At 37.3% G+C, this 24915-nt stretch overlaps 2 protein-coding genes across 2 annotated transcripts in view; one reads left to right on the top strand and one right to left on the bottom strand.

Annotated features, from left to right (window-relative positions):
- LOC128745614 (uncharacterized) overlaps positions 1–24915 on the bottom strand; it is a 289476-nt gene that overhangs the window by 52637 nt on the left and 211924 nt on the right. The window lies entirely within an intron of this gene.
- LOC128745624 (parkin coregulated gene protein-like) lies at positions 10881–24121 on the top strand. Its single transcript, XM_053842702.1, has 4 exons — positions 10881–11155; positions 11257–11338; positions 17687–17798; positions 23886–24121. The coding sequence occupies exons 1-4, from the start codon at positions 10881–10883 to the stop codon at positions 24119–24121; spliced, it is 705 nt and encodes a 234-aa protein (XP_053698677.1).

The raw sequence follows: 24915 nt of genomic DNA, 5'->3' as shown, positions 1-24915 counted from the left end.
CAATACAAAAAATAAATCAAATTACGTCTATAAAGTAGCTTTAATGTGTAAAATACATAGCCTTTTGAATTCTGCCATTGTTGCTGCACGTTTTATTTGTCGCGGCATCGAATTAAAAAAGTTAATTCCTTTGTACAACAGAGAGTTCTGTGATCTTCCAAACAAAAAATTTGGTGTTCTCGCATCTTCCGCGTTTCTAGTGTTGTACGTATGCAAATCACTTCCCCTTTCAATTCGATCACACAAATATCGAGGCAGCATTCCATTAAGAATTTTATAAAGAAACACCATTGTCAAAAAATAAACTCTTTGCTTCACAGAAAGCCATTGCAATGCGTCCAGCATAATATGTGAGGAAGTGTATCTATTACATCTTAAAATTAATCGCATAACTTTATTTTGTAAGCGCTGCAACTTCAATATTTGTGTTTCGTTTGCAAGGAACAAGATGGATGAACAAAAATCTATATGCGGTGAAATGATTGACTTATATAAAAGAATTTTACTACTAATTGTCAATTCATTTTTTAAGCGGCACAAAACACCGTACTTTTTCGCCATTTTCTTGATGACATTATCGATGTGAGACTTAAAATTTAACTTGTCATCAATGATTACTCCAAGATACTTTAGTTCATTTACGCGATCAATTGCCTCACCATCAATTACAACGTTTACGTCTGGTCTGGAGTTGGCTGAAATAATCATATATTTTGTCTTGGTAATGTTGAGTTTAAGCTGTTTAAACTTTAACCAATCCGAAAGATAATGTAAATCTTGGTTCAGAAGTGTTACAATTTCATTGGGATCCTTAGCCGCAATGAATAGAACAGTGTCGTCAGCAAATAAATTCATGTCGCAGAACCGTAAAACTCCTAACAATACTATTACAGATATTTTTAAAATAAATCTTTGAGCATTTAGCAGCTAAAGGTTAGTACCAGGTCAGCAGAGCAGAAATGACACTTTGATATTCAAATTTTAGTGAATAAACATGGTTATTGGCTGGAGAAAGAGCTATTTTAAAATTCGAAATTTATTTTTAAATGTGGCTCAACGTTATGGATTGCTGAGTGTTACAAGGTCATTACTACTTCTCCTAATTATCCCAATGCAAAAAAACACAAAATAAATATAATAGTTCAAGTAGTTATAAAACTTTTCTTAGAAAATAATTTTAGAGACACCCTAATTATTGATTTTTTAAATATTTGAAAACTTTAAGTTTTAGTAGTCAATTTGGTTCACAGTTATATACAAAATATGTATGTTCCATGCTACTTTACCAATTTTATTAGTTTTGTCTCAGTTTTGTTCTGACTGGCGCCACTGTGCGTTGGATGGACTGAAGCAAGGGGACGCACTCTCTAACCTGCTATTCAACATTGCCTTGGAAGGTGCATTACGAAGAGCAAACGTGGAAAGGAATGGAACTATCATCACGAAATCTCACATGCTTCTTGGTTTTGCGGATGACGTCGATATCATCGGAATCAACCGTAGAGCAGTAGAAGAGGCCTTTAGGCCCTTTAAAAGGGAAGCTGCGAGATTGGGACTTACCATTAATACCGCCAAAACGAAGTACATGGTTGCTGGTAGGGAACGTGGGAGCTCAAGTGGTGTTGGTGCCGAGGTGGAGTTAGATGGGGAACGATATGAAGTAGTGGAGGAATTTATATACCTTGGTACACTCGTGACATGTGACAACGATGTAAGCCGCGAAGTGAAACGACGAGTTGCAGCCGCGAATCGGGCTTTCTACGGATTACGTAGCCAGCTGAAGTCCCGTAGTTTGCAAATTCGCACAAAACTGGCGCTCTACAGAACACTAATCCTCCCGGTGGCCCTTTACACGAATCATGGACGCTAAAGGAAGCTGATCGGCGAGTGCTTGGGGTTTATGAGCGTAAAATTCTGCGATCTATACTTGGTGGCAAAATGGAAAATGGAGTGTGGCGCAGACGCATGAATCACGAGCTGTACCAAGTATACAAATATGCTGATATAGTGACGGTAGTGCAATGTGGCAGGCTGCGGTAGGCTGGACACGTGGCCAGAATGCCCGATGAAAGAGTAGCCAAAACTATTTTCAGCAGAGAACCAGGAAGAGGCCGTAGACTCCGAGGCAGACCCCGCACCCGGTGGGTGTGTGCTGTCGAAGACGATGCACGTTCAGCTGGTGTTCGTGGGGATTGGAGAACGGCAGCCCAGGACCGACGGTACTGGAGGACTATAATTCGTTCGGCGCAGGATCGGTAACGGACCGTTGCCACTAAAGTAAGTAAGTAAAATGTAACAAATTCAAAAAGTAAAATAAAATGTAATAATGCATAATTAAATAAAATAAAACAAAATAAAACAATTGTTGATAAAATAAAATAAAGTAATATAAATTAAATTAATTTAAAATAAAATTATAATAAGATAAGACAAGATTCAATAATATTCGAAAAGGCTCGATAGAATTCGATTAGACAAGACAAGACAAGACAATCATGAATATTATCACTTATCTTTCAAACTATAACCTTTGTGAAATGGTGGCTTATAGTGATTACAAAGATTTTAATAGCGATATGGTTATGATCATTTTCACAATTATTTTCATTTAAGCGGGTATTCCTCGTTTCATGCATTGTGAAGGATCATCGCAAGAATTCTTTTTCCTACAATAGGACCAATTAGACCGATGCGCGTATAAGGTGGACTCTCAATTCACCTGCCACTCTCACATGGATGGAGCTTGGGAGCGGGTAGTCTGGTCGGTTAAGGATACATTGGACACACTGAACGACGGAAAGCGGCTAATAGACAAATTTCTGCACACGTCGGTGAATAGTGCGGAAGCTATTGTAAATTCTAGGTCATTAGTCAACGTTTCGCAGGAGCTAGAAAAAGCGCAGGATGGTCTTGCCTCCACCGTATTCAGCAAAGACTACGAAATGCGTAAAAGCCTACGCAGGAGTTGCCATAGAAGATGTGGGACCGGTGGATTAAGGAATACGTCCTTTTCTTGGAATCGAATTACAGGGATACCTCGATATAAGACAACCTCGTTATAAAACAACCTCGATATAATACAATTCGATATAAGACAATTTTTACCTCGATATAAGACAAATCCCTTTGTCCAGCTATAACGATAGCAGAGTTAATTTCCATTCCAAAATTGGTGCCATGAAGATGTTCATTATTTCAAAATAACCGTTAAAATGGTTAAAAATTAATAGCTCAAACAATAATAAATAGTTCAAAAAACGTAAACACATAACACAGAGCAAAATTGACGACCGCTAATGCAATTTATTTTTGAAAAACCTAATTGAATCCACCTAGTGGTGAAAGGAACCTTTGTTATACGGTCTTACATGCTATTTGAGATAGAAATCGACACGTTTGGTTTACATAAAATTTTTGGAAATTTAATAAGTTTACAAAATTTGAACCAAATAAGCAAAGAAGCACTTATAAATTTCAATAGTTCCTTTTCTCATGTAATTGCTTAGTAAGTTGTTACTAATAAGAGTAAGTGCAAATAAAAGTAAGTTGTAAAAAGAAATATTATTCTTTAACATATATATTGCGTAGTAAAGGTCTAGTTTATAGGTTTTTGAACTATGCATAATTTCCTGTAATGCCATTTTATTTGATTCACATCAATAAAATTTTCTTGAATAAATTTCATCAATTTTTATTAACCTTCGGTTACTCACGCTATTGTATTTTGTACAACACGTGTAGGTTTTCCAACGCCATATTGTTATAAAGTTACAAATCGTTATTTAACTAACGTATATTCTTCAATAAACTTGTTATAAGCAAAATTTCATAACTATTCAATGCATTAATACTTTAAATTATTAGGAAAATAGATCAGCATAAACCGACGTCACAGAAACGAAGCAAGCAGCGTGTGAGGTATACCACAGTTGGCCCTAACTGGAATTTTCTCTCGTTTCTTCATATGGAAAAATGGTATGCAGCAAAACTACCAGCCAATGTAAAATGTTTAAAATGTATCCGTCTGTTGGTAGTCGAAAAATTCGGGGTCAAAATTAGGGTATTTGGTATAATCAAAGTTCTACAGTTTCTAAACAAGCAAACATAGAGGTATACTATTTTCAGCAAAGTTGCGTATTTTGACTATTTGTACAACTTTGCAATACATGAAAAAGTCATACAACAATTACAAAAAGAGCTAATATAGAAAAACTGATTTTACAAACTCATATACAATAGATAAGATTTTCCTGTCTTTGCTGAAGAGATAGAAGGTTACTGTATTTAGCAAAATTTCTTGTAATAATATGCTCTAAAACTTTGCAGAACACATCAATGTGTTATATTGAAACTGAAAAAAAATATTTTTTCTATTTCACTATTAGGGGGATTAATTAAAATTTAAATTGTATCAGACGATAGAGCTTTCAATTTTAAGAAACTTTTCCAAAGGTTCGATAAGCTTACAGTCAAGTTTTCCTAGCCAAAACTCTATACGCACGTTTTCTTTGGTTTTGGGCTATTGTGCGTGCAAGTAACAGTGTTACAAAAGTTGGCGCGAGTGTTCGAGGGTTAATATCTTTTGACCGGTGAAACCAATTCTTATGAAATTTTTTATATATATTCGTAGTGTCAAAACCTCTCGTTTGATATTAAAATAATTGAAATTAGGTAAATTATCTTGGTTAAAATCATTATAAATTGTAGTTAATTTTGGTGTGGTGTATTCGATTGCTCATAACTTTCGAATTAAACGTCCAATCAAAAAACCATTCAATAGTGATCTATCCGGCTATATTACCTACCAAATGAAACTAATATCGCCTCAATCGGTTTGGCCATCTCTGAGAAACAGGCGTTCATTTGTACCTTGTCAAAACAGGTTTTTTAAAGGTAACTTTTAAACTGCTTGTCCATTTTCAATAAAACTTGGTAGAATGTTTAGTAATAGCAAGAGCTTTCGTTTGGTACTAAGATCGTTAAAATTGGTTGCGTGGTCCTGGAGAAAATCGTGTCACGTAATTTTCACATTTTTGCTTATAACTTTTAAACGAAAAGTCAGACCACGAAACAATTTAATAATGATATACTAGGCAATAATACCTTTCAACCAAGAGTAAAAGCGGTCGAATCGGTTCAGACATCTCCGAGTAACAGGCGATTGAAAATTCGGAGCGAACACACATACACACATACACACATACATACACACACACACACACACACACACAGACATTGCTCGGTTCGTCGAACCCTATTGATTGGTATATGTGACTCGGCCCTCCGGGCCTTGGATCTATTTCGTGTTTTTCGACCAATTTCTAAACCTTTGTTATATAGTATAACAAAGGTAAAAATCATGTTTCGATATTAGATAATTTCGATATAAGACAACTTTTTGAAATTATAAATTGTCTTATATCGAGGTATCCCTGTATTTCGTTTTTGCGAAAGCTTTTGACACTGTACAATTCAATCTTATTATTGAACAACTGAGCTATACACGTAAAAAAACACCGAATTCGGTAAAATTTTGTCGAGATTTGGACAGCCAATTGGCGCTTAAGCGTTTATTATTTTTTTATACCAAACCCAAACCATACTAAAGCCAAACGTTACTAAAGATCCGTAAACGTAAATATGCACCACCGAACACACGGCTGTCCAAATCTCGGCAAATTTTACAAATTATTCAGATTATTCAAACTTGTCCGACCGCAAAGCATTCATTAGAGATCTTACAACAGATAATGTGGAATACTCTAACCCCCTGTAACAGTTACCATGGAATGTACCTCCTCGTAGTTTTCGCAATCCACCGTTATTAGGCATCCAATTTCACAGAACGAGTTACGGTGTAACGGTGACCTTGGAAAGATGTGGGTATGAAATGGGGAAGGCAAATGAGGAGCGTCCAATATAGCTCTAGCTATCCCAAGCCCCTACCTAGCGCCTCCACGTGGCCATACCCGGTAATGCTCTATTGAGTAGCCAAGCTAGGAGGTGCGATACTGTGTGGTTCCCGGCTGCCTGATCTCATAATCGAGGTTTTGGGCAGACGGTGGAGCCACACGATCTGGTAAGCATAATATAAGTTATTTTAATTATTTTTGTCGTTTTAGCTTATGAAGCATTTACTGCTTTATAGTGAAAACTTTGGCCAATACGAGTGTTAATACTGCACATGGATATTGGATACCAGAAGAAAAATTAAATTAATTATTAGAAGCATTTATGGAAACTAAAAGGACGCAACTCTATTCCATTCGAAGGACTGCTGGTGAGATTGTTCTATTTTTACCCATATATACCACATTTCATAAATAAACTAGAATCGGGAAGAGGGAGGGACCATCAGAGCACTTGTTTGAAGCGGTGGGCCTAGGGAGAGTGAAACAGTCAACTTTGTAGGGTTAATCTTGGTCCGATTAATAACACATCGTGGATAATGAGCGGGCTCTTCTCCCCACCTGCTGGAGTCATTCTGCATTAAGACGGTTTATTCAACGATTGACTCAGGTGACTTAGCCCTTGGAAGGAGATTCTCTAAATCCCTGGTACGTGTAAGTGATGTTGCTTATCGACCAATTCCCTTTTGGCCCGTCATACAAGAGTTGGGAAGCATGACCAATCGTTGAATATGTTCAACTCTTTTTGACATGATAGGCTCATTGCTATGAACGGATGTTCTGCTAAGGCAGGTGGTAGTACCATATATTCATATTCAACGGTGACCTTGGAAAGATGTTTATTTTGCGCTACTACCCCCAAAAATCACGGCAAAAGCTAATTAAACAGTATAAAAACCTATTTGACGCCCGTGAAATGAACTCAAATAACTGACAAATGTTGTCAAAACATCAGAAGAATCAAATCCCATCCATTCCATACTGTGCAAAATGTAAGAATAATCCATTTTGCCAAATTCACCCAAAATACATGGTAAACTTAATAGGACACCATACGAACCGTTGCTTTTCAAGAGATGGCACTTTTATAGTGGTAGTAAAATCAAAATTTCTCATTTATCTATGTTTACCTACCTGAAAAACAATCACTAATCATGGTTTATTTGTGGTACAGTTACTCTGTTATACTTAATTTTCATGACTTCTGCCTAATTTTGATAAAAAACAATCTTTTCCTATACCTCTCCATAGCATCTTACTACCATTCATCCGAGAGCCCGGAAAAGTGATTTGATACCGTACGAGTGCCAGGGCTGAATATCTTTGCGACATTTCAATTTGAAAACATTAAGTTTCGCAACATGAACGCAACAAACAAAAACAATGTTTACCAACTATTTATTGGTTGAGGTGTCAAACGTTATATTGCGATTAGCGATAAACACAAAGAAACTGAGATGCATGAGAGAGTAATGTTGCTGCTGTATGAAAATTTATTGTCGCGCAAAATTGAGCTGTTTCCGAAACGTGCAATATGCGTTACAAAGTAACGACATTTGTTGTATTCAACAGGAAAACATTAATAGTTTCAAGCATACTCTCACGCATGATGAAACACTAGCGCCAACTTCTGTTATTTATTATCAGAAACTAGAGGCGGCGTCCTATTAAAGCGATTGAAACTAATTCAAAGGCCGTGGAATAAACTCGAATAGCACCAGTTCATTTGAAAATCAGGAGAGTTAAATGTCATCTACGAAGTACGAAATCTGTGAAGAATTCAAAAACGATCCGTTTTACCTTTTTCTCTCCTAGATCCGCAAAAAAACGTTCATTTGCTATTGCATAAAAAATTAACAATTTTTCAACGATGGTGTCTTTAGAGAAGTATATCAATAAAATAGAGCGCCTCTTTTTACATTATTAGTGTGACCATAAATTCACCTATAAGCGTAACACAAACTTTTGTTTTTTTGAATACGTTCAAAAATTTTTTTCTTCAGAAAAATTGTAGAAGACACTAAAATGGGTAACTTTACTGAATATAGTAACTATCTATCTTTAATTAGTTACGCGATATAACAATTTGTTTAAAAAATGGCACTTAAAAATCAATTCGGCACAATAACTTTGTCTCCAAATTTTTCATTTCTTTCAACTGTACTCAAAAATTATTCAGTATGTTAAAATTCTCATGGTTTTTGAAAGCCTTTTTTTTTTTCAATAAATAAATTGGATCGCGTTTTAATCGCTTTAATTAGGTTTTACTATTTTTCTGTTTTACTTTTCTCTGACTCTGTCGCGGTCCAACGTAAACTATTTTATTATTAAAGTAGAGAAGCGTTTGGTGAGAAGAATGGTAGACTGGATGAAACTGCGAAACTTCGTAATGAGGTTGTTGTGATGGAATCTAACGAACATTTCCCGCACAGCGATATATAGAAGATAAACTGTTATAGAATTCATTTGTCTTCAATTCGATACCAATCTCATTATCTTCAATACAGGTTCACTTCAATTGTTATTACTATTCTTTATTATCAGCTCTCATTATTGTAATCAAATTCGCATATAGTATAAAGATAGCAGAAAATTGTCATCAGCTAGTTATAATAAATCGACCAAACCGTACTGATCATTTTCTTTTCTTCGATCCGAACCGCGGGCATTTCGCTTGTTCACCGTCGCTATGGGACCTCGCCCCATTAGAGGTCAAAAATATATTGCGTAGTTCAATTGGTAAGTGGGACTCCAACCCACACTCTCACGGTTTGTGCCCAAGTGTTTTGACAATTAAACTATCACCACACGACACCCTATATTAGATGGTTTCACATCCAGTTTCCGTCCCTCCAATCTATAGGCGCAAACTGAGAGTGTGTGGGTTAGAGTCACATTTACCAATTGAATTACGCAATATATTTTTGGCCTCATTACGAAGTTCCGCAGTTTCATCCTGTCTACCATTTATTTCACCAAACGCTCCTCTACTTAATAATAAAATATTTCACGTTGGACTGCGATAGAGTCAGAAACAAGTAAAACAGACATTTCACGGGCGGCAAACAAGTTTTTATAATGTTTAATTAGCTTTTGCCATGATTCTTGAAGTAATAGGGCAAAGTGGGCATCTTCCCAAGGCCTGCATGCGATGGGACTATCACCAATCGATTCCTCGATTTTATTTACATATAGGAATAGGTAGGGGAGAGACGTCTACAGTGAGACACTTTTTTTCCAAAAATTTTAAAAATTTTTTGGTGATAGTTACCAACGAGGTCTTCAATCCATTTGAGAGGTATATCCTTCTAGTTGTCTGAAAAAAAGTTTCAGCCCTTTTGGTTAAAAGATAAAATAGTTACAAACGCAAATGTGAAGGTGTCTTTTTGGCTCACTGTTCCCCAGTAGGTGGGAAGAGTGAGACAACGAGTATTGAATACTGAGACACATATTAGAATTAAACTTAAACCATATTTTTTGGTTACAAAGAATAGTTTAGAGGTCGTACTGTTTATTTTGTGCATAAAGGATACATTATTGTTGTGCATTATTGAAAATTCCGATTTTTCTCACATCTACATTTATATTCATATAAAGGTCAAATCCTGGTTATCTGACCTTCAACTTACACTTCAGAACTCATTTACAATCAATTTATATGGATTGATTTACAATTCAACACAAAATTTTTTTTGGAAAATTACCCACATCTGTTTGTCTCACTGTTCCCAATAGGAATGTTTTATAAGAAATAGTGAAATAGTGGTGTTAGCAAACAATTCGATGGTCTTATATTTTTTATTTTTATCTCTCATTCCTATGAGATGCCATGTAGTAAATTTAATTTGGATTAGTTATGCGATTTGCCGTTAAAAATCACCTGAAAATAATCGCAATAAAATTTACTTTGATCCCCCCAAAAACGACTTTTGTTGAAAAATATACTAAAAAATTAACAAATTTTTTTCAAACTGTATTATGCGATATAGATTCACAAACTTTACTTTGCAGGAAAATATCATGGATCTTGTATGTTTTATGTCGAAGCTATTCCCGATGTCTCACTGTTCCTGTTGTCTCACTGTTGACTACTCTCCCCTATCTAGTAAGATTCCAAATCAGCCGCTTCTAACTATTGGAATTACGAGCTCGTTTTTGCCCATTGTGCATTACCTCAATGATGTTTGTTATATGTTCGATTTTGCTTTGTCTAGAAATATGTTTATTACAAAGATTCGAGGCTCAAATTTATCGTTAAATAAGAAATCTGTACGACGTAGTCGAATATGGTGAATACATAAATTAAAAAAAAACAATAAATAAATAAATAAATAAATAATAAACCATAAGATACAATCTGATAGGATAAGAAAAAGGCAGTAATATAAAATGAAATAAAGTAAAAGAAAATCATCTGTGCGAAAGGAACAAAAATACTCTCGCTGAGTAAATGTGACCCTAAGAACTGCGCGGTGGTGTAACTGGAAACACATTGGACCGACAATAGAGAGCTGTGGGTTCGAAATTCACCTGCCAAGTTTATATTTTTCACGGGTTGTAATGATCGTTAAGTACTATCAAAAAAATGAAAATAGGACATAGTAAAACAAAATAAATTTCAATTCATAAGTTTGACTAAATAAAGTAAAATTAATGTATTTGTGAAATAAGTTGAATTAAACTATAATGAAACAACAAAATAAAATACATTAAAACGAAAAAATATATTTAAAAAAAATTGTAATACAAAAAAGAACTCTATTAGTTTAGTTTGTGTGCTCAAAAAACTTATTATATTGCGGTAAAATCTACTGTTTCACGCACAACCATACCATAGCGAATGAAAATCGTAAAACACAGCAAGCGTTGCCATTTGTGTAATCATTAGTTTCTATGTCAAGCCCCAAATTTAAAGTTTTTTATTAGACACCGTTTTTGGCTCTTGAATAATCTCAAAATTAAAAAAAAAATATGTGTAATTGTTACTGCGGTTGTCCGATAATCCGTGTAGTGCCTCCCTTTAGCTACCAGGTGCTGCAGTCATGCACTCTAACCGAAGGGCCGCCACGAATAGCCATCTATCGACGGAAGCGACCATGCTGTTCGTTGTTCCGGATGTTTTTCCTTCGGGGGGACATTCCGGTATCGCGTTACTTTGGCCCGAAAGCTTCCCAGCAGTTTATCAAGTGGCATGTCCCTCCGGCAAAGTTGGACTATCAACGGTACCTTCCGCTGTTTTTCGATGGGTAAAACTGTATTTTTACATTCCATTCGTTTGTCTGCTGAATACCGCTCGATAAATAACGATTAAAATGTATGATTTGTTTTGTGTGATAAATTTCGGTAGCCTCTGCGAAAGGACTTTCCCCTATCGTGAATTTGCTCGCCATGGAGTGCGGGATTTGATTGCAGCAGCTAAGGAAAAGCAGGTATGAATTTTATGTATAATAGACCGTTGTTAGATGGTGTTTGTACCGCTAGGAAGTATCAATCCTAAAATCAAAAACACTTACATGTGACGTATGAAAAACTTTCAGTTGTAAAACTGTAATAAATTACAGTATTATAAAGTGGCATACACTTACAAACTATTCCAATTCGTGATCATTTATTTTCCAACTGTAATATCAGCAAACAAACCCTAAACAAGCGCTCTTTTATGCGCTGAAAAGTTATCATAGTGAAGTATGTACACCTAAATAAGCACTGTTTTCATGTCATTTCTTTGACGGAACTCAGTAATACTATTTCACTCTCTAATCCGGTTTCCTAGTGCATTGTGGAATCTTACGTAGCACTTGGTCCACCCTGATATGCGGTTTGCTGGGAGCAAACTAGCCGTCGGTTAGACACCACCAGGTATTTGTTTTTGGAAGGCAAACTTTATACTGCAAGAATGTCGGCGTGTGTCCCAGAAGATTTATACAAATCAGGAAATGCAACAGTTTTTCTTCCCCTTTCTTGTTCCTAGTTGGGCTTCGTGGGGAACCTCGAGTGCGGTTCCAAACGAAAACAAATAAGGTAAAATGAATTGCTGTCAGTTGTCATGGGATTGTTTGTTTGGGATGGGTGTAAGGAAGTATAAAGTTTATCAAAAACTTTTTTCAACATTTGGAATAACTGGGTTAGGTGCCCAGTCTGCACAGGATGGTTTCAGGCAACATTTGAATCGTGTTGTTTCCATTCGGAACTGGCATGAGAATTTTTTTCAAGTTGGTCTGTAATAGCAATTTTTAGTCTTAGCGTTTCATTTTTATTTCTTAGACATTATAGAAATCAACGATTAATATGATCACAAACACCAACTACCAAGCAATATAATGGCGATATATGGGCATAAAGTAAATTTTTTCTATTCACTTCTTTAAACGGATAAGTCCGATGAAGTCTTAAACTCATAGTAAATTTGGGCAATAATAAACATCTGCTTGCGCCCGGGTAATCTGAAATTTTAGCTTCGAAAATAAAAAGCATACTCTCGTATTTGGAATTATGAACCATTGTGTATCAGCTGTTCCAGTATTCAACAGGACATGGTGAAAGTTTCTGTGCATAAAATTTTTAAATGTTGAGCCGCCTAAAGGAAAGATCTGATTCGCGAACGTTACGCGGTGGTCCACCTGAATGACAGAACTCACCTGAGTGTTGAACTGTAGATAAGGAACTAAGCCACGCTGATTCCAGCTGGCACCTTTTCATTATTATACGGAATTTGTATGTAAATCGGCTAGACGACTAGATAAATATCATTAGGATTACGTCGTTATTTTGTGCTCTTACTTCTCGAGACTGGCTGATTTTAGGGAAGCGAGTTGTCTGAAGTTTACGAAGAAAAGGAGCTACGTGAAAGTTTGCGGGGATATTTTAGCGTGTTGCTAGGACAGATGAGTGTTTGTGACGAAGCTGTTGTCAAATTAGGTTGTTACGGAAGTTGGTTACAATTAAAACTTTTTTGACTCGCCCAAAATTTGCAGTGGAAATAGTCAACAAATATTCCGTTACTTGCACTGCGGAAATAACTCTGTCAGGAGAAATGCGTTTCTGTTTTACATCTGTTTACATATGCAAGTGTGGCAATATTATTATGATTGCCTGTGCCGTAAAGCTGTTCAACTGAAAATACTGTCATAAGCCCTATCAATCTCCATCAATCGAATAAGTTAATTTATGTCTCGTCTGTTGATTCACATCTGCTGCTAGACTACTCATCGCTGGAAGTTCTGCAAATCGCACTCAACAGCTTCCCGCTTTCGAGAGGGGAAGGTCACAATCATCAATCATAATTATCATTATCTGCCTTTGCTCAGATTATATGATAGGTCATAGTTTGGGCATCGCGCATAATTCAGCAAACGGGTAGTCCAACTTTTACATTCTGCTTTACATTTATCGAATGGATTGTAATCGGTTTTACGAATTATACTCTAATGATGTGATTTTATTCTTGTTAGACCCATTGCTTATTGCTTTCAGTCACAAAATTAGCTACCGACGCATAAATTGCTCCCTTACACCTTTAGTTATTCATCCTTGCTCGTTGAAGCCCCCTCAGTCTTGTTGGCGGTAAATGTCTTTTGTGTTCAAGTTTTTGTACCCTTTGCTGTGTTGTTCAGTTAAGACGGGATGACAATAAGCGAATAGCTCGAAACAAAGCGCACGGATTAACTGACCACCCTTCCCGCCCGCATGAACCCTTCATGTTCAACCTTTAATGGAGGGATGAAAAATTTGAGGAATTATTCTGCTTTTTTGTGTGCCCGGGTCATTGGGTTTATTTTGAGCAGCTTTTCTTTTCGTATGAAAAAGCATGGAAAGATACTAGGGGCAAATTAGGATAATTAAATTGCATTCTGGGAGATCTTTTTCTTTGCTGAACGAATTATATTCAAAGGAACCTGTAGCAAGATTCGACAAAACTTCAACTCAAATCATTCTTTTCACAGACTGATGAGTACCTATCTCATTATAGAGTTCGGTGCTGTGGAATTTTATATGTAGGAAAATAAATAAGTCGATGAACCATAGAAACTACCCGCTCTTACTATTTCTATGTAAGTTATATTTTCAAATGATTTTTACGAATATGTAGTTAATTTTGATACTCATTTGATTAGAATTTTCTGAATATTCCATTAAAACTTGAAACAAGCATACCGGAAAATGAGTTGACCGGAAAATGAGAATCGTCAGTTTCTACCGTCAACAACTATCTCGTACAGGTTGCAAACAATGCAAAATGAAATTACGTGTTGTGAACAATTCGTGTAAAATCATCAAAAATTATCGTCACGCACATTTTGCATGAACACTAGCACCATCTGTGATCGACATTCCCAAATATTACCTTACAACAGGAATATCCCTCGAATAAGCAAATTTTTTTTATGGGGCATTATTCTTCTTTCGGCAAAAAGTGCCACTTTGATGAGTACGGTGACATTCCCAACCAACAATAAATATGAAATGACTGTTACAGCGTGCGAAGAATGGGAGAGTGAGTGTTATGTCTGTTTGTCTGTAGTTAAAATTTGGTATACATATATTATTAATGCAGATCAATAAAATTGTGGATGTTTATAGTTTTTATGGTTTTTATAAGTACGACGCAGTTTTTGTTTTTTCGAAACTCTTTAGATTTTCGCAGATTATTTTTCTAACAGAAAATTCGAGCAAGTCGAGGAGTCTCGCGATCATATCAGTTTTTGTGCGGAGAAAAAGAGATTTTCCGTTAGATGTTGGTATTATACTACTTTTATCATTTGCCTTTATTACATTTGTATAATGTACAAAGCATATTTTAAAATGAAACGGATACACCTTTATTTCTATGTACGACCTATCAATTTTCGTAGTTAAAAACAACAACAGAATTCGCAAAATACGCGTACGTTTTCTTTCTATAAATCATGATTTATTCTCAGTGTAGTTCCTCTTCATAACAACAAAGTAAATCAGTTTGGTCAGAATACTACTAATAGATTTATTGCGGTTTGACAAGCAACCACAAATCTTCGTTTTGAACTGAACATTTTCTTACGTGATAAAGGGTGCTATGATCAGGGGTTGAAAAGGGACCACAAGTCGACTATGAATGCGTACGATTTCTGTGTTCTATTTCCACTTCAAAAACGATCATTTGACTGTTTTTGAAATGAAGTCGATCTTCCTCTTGTCGATGACCGCATGTAGCATCTCAAAAGAAGCCATCAGTCGTTGGCTTCTTTGTGCGTTCATATTGAAGAGTGTAAACTGCAAGCTGACCGGAAGCATAAGGTGACGTATTTTTTCGTTTCTCTTTTGTTTTCAAATCGACTAGTTTGTCGTCCGACGTCGGTCCGACGCAAGCAAAAAGCTCATTTATGTCGGACGACGTTTGGCCAGTTTCTTCCACGAAAATGTAGTGATTGTTTTTCTGTGGTATTGAAACATACGACAGCTCGGTTGCTTTCCGTTAGTGTGTGACTACCAGTCAATTGAATGTTTTGCTGCCATTCGCTGTTCCAAACGGTAAAGGAAACTTGAAACTTGAAATAAAAATGTAAGAAAAGATCAGAACGCATACGTTTTGCAGTACAATCGGAGGTATGACTGCGCGAAGCGCTGTTTGTGCTCCGCATAGCGTTGGTACTCCACCAGTAAACGGACGCGACGGTGTGAAACCGAATGCGCGGTGGTGTTGAGCTGTTGATTGCGGTAGAAAAAAAGATCGGTAGAACCTCGGGATATGATCTAAATTTTATCAAACAAGATTGATTGTAGTTTGGTTATTTTTTCCATAAAAGTGTTAAATTGTTTTTCTTTTTGAAGTTCAATTAATATATAATATAAAAATATTCAGCTAAGCTTCCGGTTGACCAATTCCGAATTACAGTACAGTTATCATGTCCACTTTTTATCGTAGTATAGCGTAACCCGTGGTACACCAGTTTGCCTTAAACGGTTTTCAACAGTATTTTTGGTTTTGTTCTTGGGCACCAGCTGTACGTTATTGTCGACATCCTACTTTATGGCCTTTGATCTATAATGGCAGTATGGTGATTCCGGCCACAACAGCACGGAGCACTTGTGCTTCACGAAAGGTAGCAGACGTGTTTGTAGATACGTTCGTTCATGGAAATTTCCTGGCTGGCACTTCCGGTTGCTATGAAAATTTCAATTATCAAGTCACAGCCACAGACTATCTGTCCTGCCAAACCAGATATTTCAGTGCGAACTTTGACAGTTTCATATGCTTGAGAATGTCTGACATCTCTTCCCTTTCGGTTACCGTACAAAACCCCTGCTCACAATTAATCGGGAAACTATTTGAAGCTCTCTTGACGTCGGATTCATTGCTTATCACAACGCAACCGAGGTTTGTCAATCGTTCGTATTTTGGGTATCTTGTTTTGTTGATGATGATGATGATGTTGACTGGCCGCTCAAAACCCCCTTTTTGTTGTCTTGACCGTTATAAAAAGGTCGGCAAAAAACTGATCACTCTACTTTTCGTTGCCACGGCTTCCACTTTTCGATTGCTGCCAATCCTGGCTTCACGGCTGTCGACAAACGTTACCAGAACACTTCACTAGACAGTTGATATGGCCATTTTTAACGATTTCACAAAATACAAATTATACAAAATTATACAAAATTTTGCATTAAAAATCATCTTGAATTCTTTAATACCGTAGATTTCGTTTAATATTTTGTGTCGAATCATAATATCTTATTGTTCATTTGATGAAATAATGGCTATATTTGGCCATTTTTTCACCTTTAAAATACACCTAAAAGCGTTATTTTTGCGTTATTTTTGGATTATTGTCTAGTTACATAAAGAAATTGTTTCGTTGGAAAAGATGTTTACCATCACGTTTCGACTGATTTTGTGTAAGACTATTCTTCTCTTCGTTCGAAGTTCAGTTTAGATTCTAACTGAATTCGATCAATGTTTAGTTTGAAATGGGAAATAAACCCATTGGTATGAAACTTATTCAAGGGTTCACATATAAAGTACGGATGGCGAGACGCATATTCAAAGGATATATTCTCAGTGACTAAGCAAATCTATTTAACGTCTGCGACTACGACTAGTATTAATGCACAAACTCGTCAAATGAGTCTATATGCAGGATACCACTACAGGTTTTGATTGCTCTGTTCTCTAAATGACGAAAGTTCAAGTGTTGACCTGCAGAAATGAACGTTCGTTATAGTGTTTTGGTCGTATTTGCCACAAACGTTACACTTTCTTATTAATTAACTTTTGAAAAGTAAATCCCTTTTTGCTGCAACTAGTGTAATTAAAATCATTGCTTTCGATGGACTGCCTGATAAGGTTCAGTATTGTGAAAGAAAATAGCCATTCCATGCATACGGGTTGGACCGTACAACGATGACTGTAATAAAAACTTAAAATGTTTCCATTAAACTTTTTTCTTTGCTAAAACAATAAGTTGCTCACATGAATAATGCAATCGCTTTAAACTTTCACGTCCAAGCAAGGCAAGTTAATTTAACATCCGCACAAAACGACTTTAAAATGGCTACCGGACCAAATGAACAGTGACAAGATTTACCTCTAAGTGCTATTCTGGCAGCGACAAGCTGTATCATGTTGCATACGAAACAGTTCTCATCCTATACTATTGCCATGCATTTCCAATATCGAGTCCACCAGTAACCTACTCTGATTTGTGCGTATCTTTCTGCTTTTCTGTATGTCTTTCTCGGCTCATCCTCCCCGGACCCCGGACGTCGACTAACCATCATTACCATCGACCGCATCGCTGCAGTTGCTCTGCTGCTTGCCGATGCTGATCCTGCCGGCAAAACGAGCCTTGCATACGAAAGATCCGGACGTCATAATCGCCACATTACGGTCTCTACAGCAGCTGGTGCAAGCCGGTAAGTACAGGCACTGCTGTTTTTCTAGCCGGAACCGGGAGTTTTCGGACCGAAGTGTGTGAGTGTGTGAGAGAGTTTGTAGGTGTATGTCTGCTGGAGTGTGCCAGCCCTCAAACCGAATCATCGGCTTCGGCTGGATGATACGACACAGCTGTCCTGTAGGAGCATTACTATTGACAGGGGCGGATATATTGTTTCGTACGGATCCTAATGGAAGTTAGTTCCTAACTAGGGCTGTACTGTTCAGAATCTCATAGCATTGGCTTGTTTGCTGGGTTATCTGTCTATACACGGAGCTGGTGTGCCAGCAGAGAAGCCCAAAGCAATCAGTGATGAGCTTCAGTGATACCGGACCCCTTAGGAATGGCAGCATCGTTCTTAGTGCCGATCAATATTTTGAAGGTAATAAAGATGCATACGGTGTTAAGAAATTGATTAAAATTCTCTGGAAGTGATGATTCTCGATTGCACGTTTTCAAAGCAGCCAGCATTAGTGAGATGGCATTGGATTGCTTTAAAAAGTTTTCAAATAGATGGCAGATACGAAGAGGATTCGATGCCAGTTCAAATAGCAATTTGTATTAATTGGCTCTCATAATTGACGAATAGTGAACTATAAACGAATGGCCGTTTTACCGAATTTATAATCATTTTTATTACCTATCAGTTTTGGCTTATAACTGTATAAAACTTTGAAAATTATTTGAACTTTGAAAATTGGGTCATTTTTATTCTTTTCGAATGTCCAAAAAACTTATGTTTCCTACATTTGTTTTCTTCTTGGAAAAAATTTACATCTGTTTTGATACAGGAATCATTTTCCAGGTGTTTTACTGCCCGCACCTTCTGATGTTAACCATTCTCGTGGAATTAAAATCAGTCATTGTTTCGATATTGAACAATAAATAAGAATTGACCAAACTCGTGTTTTTAGTCTTTGACCTTGAAATGCGGTCAGGCATTAATATTAATATTTTTTTGAAACGATGGTTCTACAATTGATGGATGGACGGTAGGGGAAAGTAATGAATGGAGGGGAAAGAGTGGAAGGGAAGGGGGGGGGGGGGGGAGAGGTAATTGGTAGCTACGCTTAACAAGTTGTCGTTATGACTCCTATCTTTTGTCCAATGCTGGAAGGTGCACGGGTCGAACCAAGCTATAATCAGAGATTATAACCGGATTGAACCCACAACACCCGCCAGGGCGTGTGGCTCGCTGGTACCCGTGTACCTTTGAACCATAGAGGCGCTGGACAAAAGGAGACTGCGCAACTCCCCTTATTAATGTAGCGACGTATCTGGTTTGGGTTATTTTTAGACACACAAATTGTGCCTCTTCCTTCTTCTACTGCAGAAACCACCGACCGAGAAGTTTTAATCTGACTTGTTTTTACTTTCAGGATGACGACACTATGCAGTCCCTCCATCAATTGTAGAACCGTCGTTTTAAAAAAAATATTAATAAATAAGAAGTTTATGCATTTTTCGCAATTAATTTTTTTGGTTTCAAATATACCGTACTTGTACTTTTATTAAAGCCAAATGTTGATTAAAGTTATCGAAAATGGTTTCTAAAACTACTGGCCAATGCGAAATATAAACTGCATGTATCCGCGATAAAAATAAAAATAGAAACAAACAGAGAAGTGTTGCAAGTAAGCTCAGAGTTGCGAGTATCCATGTTTTACGGTACATAAAGGCCCCGTATGACACTCTGGTTCGACGTAATCTGCTGCCAAGCTTAAGTGTAAATTAAGAAATGTGTCAAAAAAATTCAACCGCAAAAAATGATTAGTTAAAAAGAACCCTTAAAAATGACACTAGTTTTAATAGGTTATTTCGTCTTGAAAAAATGAGCCATTTTATCCGGTGAAATTCTAAATGGAACAGACTTTAGGTTAATTCTGATTCGACAGATGTGCAAAACATTAAAATATACACAATTAATCATTCATTGATCGTGAAATACACGTTTAAGTTATTTAGTACTATGTAAAGCCAGATCTCAGATGTCATGTCTTGCCATATTCCGAAACTAAACTGTAATCCTTCTTTTGAAAAATCGTTTTACGGCAGGTGCAGCGTTAATTTTGTGTTATTTTGCTTTTACATTATTCAAGACATAAAATATTATCGAAAGTTCATAATATTATCATATATTAATATACTAGCTGACCCGACAAACTTCGTATTGCCACAAATTAACCTGCGTTGTACATAAATCATGAATCTCGGATGATCTTTGTCACTTCTCGAGTTTTGCAAGCCCCCCAGTGGGCGGCGCTTCCGACGGCGGGTCACCGGCAACACTCGCGACCGGCTCGTCCTGAATGATCTAGTATTACTATAGATAGTTTTTGTGGTCTTGTTATTGATTAATGTTTTATGGAAGAGTCTCGAATTTCTCGAGTTGGATTAGTTTTTGAGTTTCGCAAAAATTTCTGTTTTATTTGTATGAGAGTCCATATCTCCCTACCACAGGGGTGAGAGGTCTCTAACTATCATAAAATAAATTCAAGACTCAAAAATCTCCTACATGCTAAATATGGTTCCATTTGCTTGATTAGTACTCAAATTATAAGGAAATTTGTATTTCATTTGTATGGGAGCCCACCCTCTTAAAAGGGAAAGGGATCGTAATACACCACAGAAAAAAAATTCTGCCATCTAAAACTCTCACATGCCAAATTTGGTTCCATTTGCTTGATTAGTTCTCGAATTATGAGGAAATTTGTATTTCATTTGTGTAGAAGCCCCCCCTCTTGAAGTGTGGAAGGATCCTAATTCACCGTAGAAAATATTTTTGCCTCCAAAAACCTCCACATGCCGAATTTGGTTCTATTTGCTTGATTAGTTCTCGAGTTATGGGAAAATTTGTATTTCATTTGTATTGGAGCCCCCCTCCTAATGTGGGAAGAGGTCCTAATTCATCACAGAAAAAATTCTTGCCTCCAAAAACACCTACACGCCAAATTTGGTTCCATTTGCTGGATTAGTTCTCGAGTTATGAGGAAATTTGTATTTCGTTTGTATAGGACCCCCCCTCCTAAAGTGGGGAGGGGTCCCAATTCATCATTGAAAAAAAATTGTCTCCAAAAACACACAAATGCCAAATTTGGTTCAATTCGCTTGATTAGTTCTCGAGTTATGAGGAAATTTGTATTTCATTTGTACAGGAGCCCCTCCTCTTAAAGTGGGGAGGGGTCCTAATTCACCATAGAAAATTTTCTTGCTCTCGAAAACCTTCACATGCCAAATTTGGTTGCATTTGCTTGATTAGTTCTCGAGTTATGAGGAAATTTGTATGGAAGTCCCCCCTCTTAAAGGGGAGAGGAGTTATAATTCCTTTTATAAAGAGGGGAGGGGTCTCAATTCACCATAGAATAAATTCTTGTCACCAAAAAAAACACCCACATGCCAAATGTTGTTCTATTTGCTTGATTAGTTCCGAATTAGGAGGAAATTTTGTATTTCATTTGTACAGGAGCCCCCCCTCTTAGAGTGGGGAGGGGTCCTAATTCACCGTAGAAAATTTTCTTGCCCTCGAAAACCTTCACATGCCAAAGTTGGTTCCATTTGCTTGATTAGTTCTCGAGTTATGAGGAAATTTGTATGGAAGCCCCCCCTCTTAAAGGGGAGAGGAGTTACAATTCTCCTTATAAAGAGGGAGGGGTCTCAATTTACCATAGAATAAATTCTTGTCACCGAAAACACCCACATGCCAAATTTGGTTCTATTTGCTTGATTAGTTCTCGAGTTATGAGGAAATTTGTATTTCATTTGTATAGGAGCCCCCCCTCCTAAAGTGAGGAGAGGTTCTTATTCATCATAGAAAACATTCTTGCCTCCAAAAAGACCTACATGCCAAATTTGGTTCCATTTGCTGGATTAGCTCTCGAGTTATAAGGAAATTTGTATTTCGTTTGTATAGGAGCCCCCCCCTCTTAAAGTGGGGAGGGGTCCCAATTCACCATAGAAAAAAATTTTGTCTTCAAAAACACACACATGCCAAATTTGGTTCCATTTGCTTGATTAGTTCTCGAGTTATGAGGAAATTCGTATTTCATTTGTACAGGAGCCCCCCCTCTTAAAGTGAGGAGGGGTCCTAATTCAACATAGAAAATTTTCTTGCCCTCGAAAACCTTCACATGCCAAATTTGGTTCCATTTGCTTGATTAGTTCTCGAGTTATGAGGAAATTTGTATGGAAACCCCCCCTCTTAAAGGGGAGAGGAGTTATAATTCCCCTTATAAAGAGAGGAGGGGTCACAAATTACCCTAGAATAAATTCTTGTCACCGAAAACACCCACATGCCAAATTTGGTTCTATTTGCTTGATTAGTTCTCGAGTTATGCAGAAATTTGTGTTTCATTTGTATGGGAGCCCCCCCTCTTAGTGAGGGGAGGGGTCTCTAACCATCACTAAAACCTTTCCTGGCCCCAAAAACCTCTACATGCAAATTTTCACGCCGATTGATTCAGTAGTTTTTGATTCTATAAGGAACACAGGACAGACAGACAGACAGACAGAAATTCTTCTTTATAGGTATAGATTAGGCCCTATTAATATTAATATATTAGGCCCTATTAAAGCCCTATAAATGTATCTTTATATGGCTTTAGGTTAGATTAGGGTGGGAAAGGTAAATATATTAAGGTTGAAAAAATATTTCCATAGGGAAAAGTAATATATTTTTAACAGTATCTTGCCCCTCGAGTGCTCTATATGTAATGAATTTATAGTGCGTCTGGATTTCAAAATACAGAAATTCAAAATGGTACTGAATCCCAACATGGCCGGAAAAATGGCATCCTTGTGAGGATATGGGTACCATCGATCCGGCCATGTTGAGATTCAGTACCGTTTCACCTTAAAGTTTTGTCTTGGTTAAGTTAAAGTTTTGTTATATCTTGGCATGTTTTGCCCCTGGTAGTATTCTTTTATCTGCCAGCCCATGGACATGACTGCTGAACTGCTGACAGTGGTTGTCTTTCTGAGTTTTCTATTCTTCAAAATAATTCATTCATGAATTGCAGTATTATTGCACGACTAACTCGATATTTTAGATCTCAAAGTTTAGTTTTTTAAACTGACTGCTTTTTAAAATCAACCAAAACCTGGTTGAAGAAAATTAGTTAAAATTTCGGACAAATATAAGGGTTCATATTGTAATTTCGTTTGCCGTTGTCAGCAGTTCCAAATGAATTGATGAATCACATTTGATTTCATTCACTACTGTCGAGAATGAATGAATGAATATAGAGAACAACACGAACTTGAAGGCATATGATTCGCTCGAATCGTTGATTTCAGGTTGGCAATGCTGAGTTTATTTCAGCTTACTAGAAACAGCAAAGAATGAGCAGTATATTGCATCAATTTAGGCGTATGACATAAATTGAATATGAGATTCCTAAGCATTGGTCGGTGATTATACTACAAATGAAGTTGGCAACGGTAACGATTATCGTGAATTACCCTATCACTGTTAAAGTAACTTTAGAGCAGCACGAGCTAGAATCGTGAGGGTTTAATAAATTTACTTTTAATTAGATGGACACGCTGGCACCACCGGACAAGAATGGCGAATAGCGTGTTTGTGCGTGTACACTGTACAGTGTTTCTGCGGGGATTGCTAGCCGTTTGATGATAGCTGGCTAGGTATATACAGAAAAAAGACCATCCTACGGTGCTTGAAATATTTAATTTCATTTACCGGCGCGGTGGCAACCGCGTTGTTTTATGGTTTACGACAGCGATGCCCACCTGTCTTACTGTTTTGCAGAATAGCTGGGATAAGAGATAAGAAATTAAATTAAAACTTCTCGTCCTCAAGTTCTTCCAGTTCGTTGTCTTTTAACCGATGCGATGGGGACTCACTGGTTTGAATGTGTGGGTTCGCTACACCTTAATGATATTTTCATGGCATGAACACCTGTTGTTTTGAAGTACCAAAAAGGTTAGGTGGGGATAGTTTATTAATCGATTTCCCGGAAGAATCAAAGGATGGTTTCCTCTGTATTGCCTTTTATCACCAAGGAGCATACGAATGATTTATGGTTTTGTTATATTTTTCTTTTCTCCAAAGGTCCAACAATTGGCCCGGCTCTAGTCCCGTATTATCGGCAGCTTCTGCCTATGGCGAATTTGTTTCGCGTTGCGGACGTAAATCAATGTGATCAAATAGATTTCCAGGGAGGAAATCGACTTGGAGAGGTGATTGAAGCTACACTTAATATACTGGAAAGAACCGGCGGAAAGGATGCCTATCTGAACATCAAGTATATGGTACCGACGTATGAAAGCTGCATATTGAACAGATGAAAACGATGGAGGCGCACGGTGCTTCTGAGAAGTAGCAACGTTGTAAGCGCTTTGTGATTCGCTGGCTGGACTGTGAAATGGATCGGTTCGGCCGAAGGCTTTTCCAATTAACAAAGCAGACAGTGTTGAAGTTCACACGGATTTTGGTTTGTCATTCGCTTTCATGCCAGCTTTGCGATGCTCCGCGAACGTGTGCATTCACAACTTCTAAACGGCGGCTGCTGAACATTGCGAATGCACATTGCACATCGGCTCGTGGGAAACTCCGTTTTTAAAGCGTACTATTTGCCACAAGTCAAATTCGAGTAACCAGGTAAGAGCTGTTGACGTGATTGAGCAGGAATTGTTTCGACTGTATTTGACGAAAATTAAATGCCTATGGCTGTCAACTGCATGCAACTTTTCACACGCTGCTTGGTCACGGTTTGTTTTGTTACTTCGTTAACGCCAACATCGAACAAAACTGATCGTTTGCCGACCGCTGACAAGTGGGTGTCTCATATGAATCAGGGAGCAAATTGCAGACACCGAATTGGTGCAACCGCAGATTCGGTGCTGTCATGCATTCCCATCAATCATGAAGAAATTGAATGGAAAATGGTAAATCACCTTTCAGGACATTTGCACGAAGTCATGGAATGGTGGGTTTCTGCACAAATCGCTGTCAGAAAGCCACAGTCGAAACGAGATTTTCGCATATCTATTCTGCCAGATGTCATTCTGATCCGAGCACCGTAGACGTCGTCGTCTATTTCCATCTCGCTCGTTCGGAAAGATCAGGGTAGCCTGGCGGA

Source organism: Sabethes cyaneus, chromosome 1 (assembly GCF_943734655.1).
Source record: "Sabethes cyaneus chromosome 1, idSabCyanKW18_F2, whole genome shotgun sequence".
In the NCBI taxonomy this organism is placed as follows: domain Eukaryota; kingdom Metazoa; phylum Arthropoda; class Insecta; order Diptera; family Culicidae; genus Sabethes; species Sabethes cyaneus.
Note: the sequence above shows the minus strand (reverse complement) of the source record. Positions and strands in the feature narration are given on the sequence as shown.

Coding starts and splice junctions, on each gene's coding strand:
- LOC128745624 (XM_053842702.1), top strand. CDS start 10,881: ATGTGTAATTGTTACTGCGGTTGTCCGATAATCCGTGTAGTGCCTCCC. Junction 11,156..11,256: donor CTTCCGCTGTTTTTCGATGG/GTAAAACTGTAT, acceptor AAATTTCGGTAG/CCTCTGCGAAAGGACTTTCC. Junction 11,339..17,686: donor CAGCAGCTAAGGAAAAGCAG/GTATGAATTTTA, acceptor GCATCGCTGCAG/TTGCTCTGCTGCTTGCCGAT.